Below are 7430 nucleotides of genomic sequence, written 5' to 3'. Positions count from 1 at the left end.
GGAGGGAAAGCCTCTGGACAAGGGGACTTGCAGGGAGTGGCTGTGTTTGTAGCAATAAATTCTTGTTAATTGCTATAGATAAGAAGTTCTGTGTTTATTCCTTTGCACACCACAGCTGTTGTTCTTGGGAAAGGGGGTTGTTAATTAGCCAAAAAGCGGGCATTAAAAGGGAGTTGGGATATTTGGACGGGACAAATTGCCGTGGTCGGCAGGAGTCGAGAATTTGGCAGAACACATAGTCCACTGGATACAGTGGTAGCTGCTTTGGCGCCATTGCTCCAGCAGGCACTGGAAAGTATAGGATTGGGCTGTCAGTCATCAATAAGAGTTGCACCCATTGAAATTAGTTGTCCTAGTTGTTGTTTTTTTCCCCTTCAATAATTCTTGCTGTATGACTCAGAAACAGCAATTTAAACCAAGGCAGCATTTTCACATTTATTTTAACAAATGAAATTTATCAGCCATCCACTTAACCATGCACCTTTAGAATTATACTAAAGTCATTTTCTGCCAGAGTCTTCTCAGAGCTTCCTGGATTGCCTTGTTTTTCAGACTATAGATAATTGGATTCAACAGAGGAGTTGCAATGGTATAGGAAAATGATAACAGTTTCTCCACGGCTGGAGAATAAGCGGATTTGGGTTTTAAGTACATGGAACAAGCTGTGCCATAGAACAGAGTGACCACAATTAAATGTGAGGAGCAGGTGGAAAAGGCTTTATATCTGCTCTCTGCAGATGTCATCCCAATGATAGTGAAGATAATGCCAATGTAAGAGAGGATAATCAGCAGAAATGGTAGCATGAGTGCCATTACAGCCACTCCCATGACCTGGACCTCGTTCAGGAAAGTATCTCCACAGGCAAGATGCAACAACTGCTGTATCTCACAGAAAAAGTTGTTGATGACCACACCACAAAATGGGAGGCGAAATGTGACACAGGTGTGAATCAGTCCAACAAAAGTTCCACACATGTATGAACCAATCACCATTGTCCAACAAACTCTTCTGCTCATAATGATCACGTAGCGCAGAGGGTGACATATTGCGACATACCGATCTAAGGCCATTGCAGCCAGGAGGAAGCACTCAGCAATTCCAAAGAACAGGAAGAAGAAGAGCTGCATGGCACATCCCAGGAAGGAAATGACTGTGAGCTTCAGGATCAAGTTCTCCAATACCTTGGGGATGGTAACTGACATATAACAGGCTTCCATGCAGGCCAGGTGCATAAGAAAGAAGTACATTGGTGTGTTAAACATAGGATCAGTTTTCACTATAAGCATTATCAGGCAGTTTATCGTCAAGGTGAAGATGTAGAGGAGCAGCAAAACTGCAAAGATTAGGAAACGGAACTTGTGAGCTTCTGGGAAGCCCACAAGAATGAATCCGGAGGGAGCTGTGACATTTTCATGACTACTCATTCTTTTATTGATAGCTATAACCCCTTCAATACTACTGACTATTCTGACATAGTAACCTGTCTGTTTCCCCACTAATGCATCTATTCATGACATAATTTCTTTTGCTTTGTTGTAAACGACAGATTCTTGCCCAATAAATGACATCACATTTTATTTGTCTTTGTTTACTGAGTACTGTCTTTGTTTATCAGTATCATTTCTGTTGGTCAATGTTCTACAGCAGAACTGGTGGTGTCAAGAACTTGTCATGTAGAATCATCTCTTTTTTCAGTAAAAGACCATCTGTCCATGCCACTGCCAATGAAAGTCTTCACTCTGTAAAGACAAAGAAACAAGAATTCAAAATCTACTTATAAGTTACTGCTGAAGAATAACATTGTCTACTGGCAAACAATAGCAAACTCCTTCTGGCTTAATAAGCCTCCAATTGCCTGCACGGGACTTGTAGGCAATGTCCTGGGGATGGGAATGGGGCTATCAAAGAGGTGGTAGACCACAGCACTTGGCTGGTGGATCATATTTGACTAGGACTGCAATCCTATCCACACTTACCTGGGAGTAAGCCCCATTGATTACAATTGGATTTACTTCTGAGTAAATCTGATGGCTAGGATTGGGCTCTCCATGTGTCAAAAGTTGTGTAGCCCTGGAATCTATGAATTCACATGTTTCATCTAATTCTCTGTTGCTTTTCTAAATTCATGTTGTGTTTAAGGTGATATTGAGTCACCTTATGTTAGATCAAACTGTGATGTTTGAACTGTGATGGCTTATTCCCAGCAGTTCAGAGCTGATGATTCTCCCTGAAGAATTATCAGACATGGAGATGGGGCACCTGGCAACATGTATGTGGGAGTGAAAACAGGGTTAGTTCCAAGCAGGGCCCAATACATTATGAGAACCTTTCAGGGGCATCTCTTCACCTGGCAGCTGTTCTTTGTTCTAGGTTTTGCATACCTTCTTCTGTCTCATGGAAATGACAACAGTGGCCAGATGAATCTCTCCTCAGAGACTGGTTCCCAGTTTGCTGTCAGGAATTTTGAATGTTTCATCAATGCTGCTGCATAATATTGAGGGTACCTCAACAATGGCAGCCATCCATTGACTGAGACATTTCCCATCTGCCCCTGAAAAATGGCAAAATTTGCTTCACTAAAAGTCTATGGTAGATAAATGTGGGGTGGGGCATTTTGGCTAAGCCCAAATTCATAAACACAAGCCCTTATTAGGGTCATCAACAGATGATCATGCACACATGAGCCAAGAATATTTATAAACTCACTGGGTGACCTTAGAACACTGTTTCTCAACCAGTGGTATGGGTTAGTACCACTGGTATGGGTACCACTGGTAGTACTTGTGGTGGGTCTGGTAGTACTTGCAGGACCTCTGGACGTATGCTGCCCAGCAGTGAGACCATCAACGTGACCCAACAAACAGCAGTAGAAGGCTCAGCCCCATGGGCAGAGCTCCAGTGTGAGCTTTTTTCATGTTTGAAAAAACCCTGTGTATGCTCTGAGCCTCTTACTGGTTTTGTAGTGCCACATCTGGCCTCCCAACCCAGAAGTAACTGACAATTATGTAACTTCCAGTGGTACTTCCAATAGGTGGACCATGAGAAATGGTACAGTGGGGAACGAAGGTTGAGAAATGCTGCCTTAGAGCAATCACTCTCTCTCCCCAATTCCAACTTCACCAGGTTGTCATAGAATATGAGATAAACCTATACTGATTTCCTTAAGGACACAAATGTGATAAAACAATAGACATATATGTTATCTATGAAGGACATTATTTAGATGAGGTTGCTGTGTTTCATCAAGGAGATTTAAGGCAAGGCTGCTCTCAGCACTGGAAGTTAGAGAAAGACACCTAACTGCCCTGCTAGCCAGGTGACTCTCCCTGTATTTGCACTCTGTGCTGTGGGCAGGCTGATTGTCAGTCCAAAATCTTGGCAGGCCTTGCTAAAACGATCCATGAGCTGCTGGAGATCTTTGGCAGAGTGGGTAGTGACAGCTGCATCGTCGGCAAAGAGGAAGTCACGCAGACATTTCAGCTGGACTTTGGACTTTGCTCTCAGTCTGGAGAGGTTGAAGAGCTTTCCATCTGATCTGGTCTGGAGATAGATGCCTTCTGTTGTAGTTCCAAAGGCCTGCTTCAGCAGGACAGCGAAGAAAATCCCAAACAAGGTTGGTGCAAGAACACAGCCCTGCTTCACTCCGCTTCGGATGTCAAAAGGGTCTGATGTGGAGCTATCGAAGACAACAGTGCCCTTCATGTCCTTGTGGAAAGATCTGATGATGCTGAAGAGCCTGGGTGGACATCCGATCTTGGGGAGAATCTTGAAGATGCCGTCTCTGCTGACCAGGTCGAAAGCCTTTGTGAGATCTATGAAGGCTATAAAGAGTGGCTGTCGTTGTTCCCTGCATTTCTCCTGCATTTGTCTAAGGGAGAATACCATATCAGTGGTGGACCTGTTGGCTCGGAATTCACACTGTGATTCTGGATAAACGCTCTCTGCAAGTACCTGGAGCCTCTTTAGTGCAACTCGGGCAAACAGCTTTCCTACAACGCTAAGGAGAGAGATGCCGCGGTAGTTGTTGCAGTCACCCCTGTCACCTTTGTTCTTGTACAGCGTGATGATGTTTGCATCCCTCATGTCTTGAGGTACTCCACCTTCTCTCCAGCAGAGACAGAGGATTTCATGCAGCTCAGTGACGATGCAGCATTTTAGGACTTCAGCAGGGATGCTGTCTTTTCCAGGTGCCTTGCCAAAGGCAAGGGAGTCCAGGGCCACGTGAAGTTCTTCTAGGGTTGGTTCACTGTCAAGCTCTTCCAGCACAGGCAGGCACTCAATGTTGTTCAGTGCTTCTTCGGTGACTACATTTTCTCTGGAATATAGCTCAGAATAGTGCTGCACCCAGCATTCCATCTGCTGCGCCCGATCCTGAATGACCTCGCCTGTGGCAGACTTCAGAGGGGCAATTTTCCTCTGTGTTGGACCTAGGGCCTGCTTGATACCGTCATACATCCCCTTGATGTTGCCCGTGTCAGCTGCTATCTGTTTCTCAGAACAGAGCTGGAGCCAGTAGTCGTTAGCACATCTCCTGGCAGTCTGTTGGACTTTGCTGCGAGCAGTTCGGAGGACCTGCAGGTTGCGCTCACTGGGACAGGCCTTGTATGCTGCTTGAGCTCTCCTCTTTTCCTCAATGACTGGTGTCAACTCCTCAGAGTGGGCTTCAAACCAGTCTGCCGCCTTGTTGGTCTTCTTGCCGAATATGGACAAGGCGGTGTTGTAAACGGTATTCTTGAAATGCTCCCATCTGTTGGATGCGTTTGCGTCGGCCAGGCCTGGAAGAGATTCCTCAAGTGCTTGTGCAAATTCCTCCACTTTTCTCTGATCCCGGGTCTTGCTGGTATCAATGCGAGGTCTTCCTTCCTTTTTCGTGTGATACAGTCGCTTTGTTTGCAGTTTCACTCTGCTGCACACCAGGGAGTGGTCAGTGTCGCAGGCAGCACCATGATAACTGCGTGTGATCTTGATGCTGGGAAGGCTGGAGCGTCTGGTGAGAATCAGGTCGAGCTGGTGCCAGTGCTTTGATCTTGGATGTCTCCAAGAGACTCTATGTTGGGGCTTTGTGTTGAAGAACGTGTTGCTGACACAGAGACCGTGATGACAGCAAAACTCTAGCAGGCGTTGGCCATTTTCGTTCATCCTCCCAGTGCCAAACTGACCTAAGCAAGTGGGCCATGAACTGTTATCAGCACCAACTCTAGCATTGAAATCACCGAGGATGAACAATGGCTCTTTTACAGGGATTTTCTTGACAGTGGTGGCCAGGTCATCATAGAATTTGTCTTTGGCTTCTGCTGGAGACGACAGAGTCGGTGCATAAGCACTGATGAGAGTGACAGGTCCTGCTGATGACTGGAGCTGCAGGGACAAAATTCTTTCACTTCCCACAGTAGGTGGGATGATGGATTTAAGCAGGGTATTTCTGACCGCAAAGCCAACGCCATGTTCCCTGGTTTCGTTTGGTGGTTTTCCCTGCCAGAAAAATGAGAAATTTCTCTCCTTGACAGATCCAGAATCTGGCAGCCTAGTCTCTGACAATCAGCCTAGTGGACTGACAATCAGCCTGAAGAAAACACAGGTCATGGTTCAGGATGTGGACTCACCTCCCTGCATTACAATCTCTGAGCATGAACTGGAGGTTGTCCATGACTTTGTGTACCTTGGCTCAATGATCTCCGACACTCTTTCTCTCGATACCGAGCTAAACAAGCGCATCGGTAAAGCAGCTACCACGTTTTCCAGACTCACAAATAGAGTCTGGTCCAACAAGAAGCTGACGGAACATACCAAGATCCAGGTCTACAGAGCTTGCGTCCTGAGTACACTTCTGTACTGCAGCGAGTCATGGACTCTTCACTCACAACAGGAGAGGAAACTGAGCGCTTTCCACATGCGCTGCCTCCGACGCATCCTCGGCATCACCTGGCAGGACAAAGTTCCAAACAACACAGTCCTGGAACGTGCTGGAATCCCTAGCATGTATTCACTGCTGAAACAGAGACGCCTGCGTTGGCTTGGTCATGTCGTGAGAATGGATGATGGCCGGATCCCAAAGGATCTCCTCTATGGAGAACTCGTGCAAGGAAAGCGCCCTACAGGTAGACCACAGCTGCGATACAAGGACATCTGCAAGAGGGATCTGAAGGCCTTAGGGATGGACCTCAACAAGTGGGAAACCCTGGCCTCTGAGCAGCCTGCTTGGAGGCAGGCTGTGCAGCATGGCCTTTCCCAGTTTGAAGAGACACTTTGCCAACAGTCTGAGGCTAAGAGGCAAAGAAGGAAGGCCCATAGCCAGGGAGACAGACCAGGGACAGACTGCACTTGCTCCCAATGTGGAAGGGATTGTCACTCCCGGATTGGCCTTTTCAGCCACACTAGACGCTGTGCCAGAACCACCTTTCAGAGCGCGATACCATAGTCTTTCGAGACTGAAGGTTGCCAATACTGCTGTGGGCACTGGGAAGGTAGGAAAAGCCATCTGATTGCCTAACTAATGAGAGATTCTTCCCTGTCTTCTGCTAATGTGCTGCAATGTGCAGCAGAGTGACCAAAAAAATAGGGAAAAATCATCCTATTGCCTAAGTCAGTGGTTCCCAAACGTTTTAGCACCAGGACCCACTTTTTAAAACACAATTCTGTCAAGACCCACCTAGATTTACCAGACTTTGAAAAAAGGCCATCTAGAAAGAAATAATATAATTTATTTATAAGTACTAATAACCAAAAAAAGACCCTCAGACATTTATCCCCCTGTATCTACACATGGTTGCAAACTTCAGGAGCTTAATTCTTTGCAGGGCAGTTAGCAGATACAGTATCTGATTTTTCAATAGCCTTGGGGCTTGGGGCATTTAGTTATCTGATCTTTCCATCACCCTTTGGTGACCCACCAAAAAACAGTTTGGGACTGATTAACCACAGACTTAACCACTGGCTTATGTAATCCAATGACACTCCCATATTCCTATGCTTTACTGTGAACTGCAGCATACAGTGCAGGAATACAGATGGGGTATAGCCTGTGGAAGATGCAGTTGGGGACATATTCCTACCTTCAAATGCTGTGCTGAAAAGTTGGACACAAGGAAGCATCAGTATGTTGTTTAGCCAACTCCTTGCTCTTTAAACTTGTCATCTAACTTCACAGGGCTCAGTCTAAAAAACATCAGCAAAAGGAAGTAATTCCAAAACTGCTTTAAGCCATGAATCAGGCTACAATGCCAGGGGTTGTATTTGGGAAGGGTTATGATCTGGTTCTGACCTAGATTACTCATCTATTCCTCTTTATCCTTGTCTCTTTTTATGTGCATTTATTATGTAGTCTGTGTGTAGTATGTAGAGAACCATAGTAGGAGAAGAAAAAGAATTTCAGGATTGAAGGGAAATATGAAAAGAAATCTCAAGATCCTTGAAATAATAATCCTCAGTC

At 45.7% G+C, this 7430-nt stretch overlaps 1 protein-coding gene across 1 annotated transcript; it reads right to left on the bottom strand.

Moving 5' to 3' along the window:
• Window positions 1–489: 489 nt before the first annotated feature.
• On the bottom strand, window positions 490–1425 carry LOC136652443 (olfactory receptor 10C1-like). The gene has a single exon (XM_066629384.1). It carries the CDS (start codon window positions 1423–1425, stop codon window positions 490–492), a length of 936 nt encoding a protein of 311 aa, XP_066485481.1.
• Window positions 1426–7430: the final 6005 nt, after the last annotated feature.

The sequence above is a fragment of the Tiliqua scincoides genome, chromosome 5 (assembly GCF_035046505.1).
Source record: "Tiliqua scincoides isolate rTilSci1 chromosome 5, rTilSci1.hap2, whole genome shotgun sequence".
NCBI lineage: Eukaryota > Metazoa > Chordata > Lepidosauria > Squamata > Scincidae > Tiliqua > Tiliqua scincoides.
The sequence above is the reverse complement of the archived record's forward strand: the minus strand, read 5'-3'. Positions and strand labels throughout refer to the sequence as shown.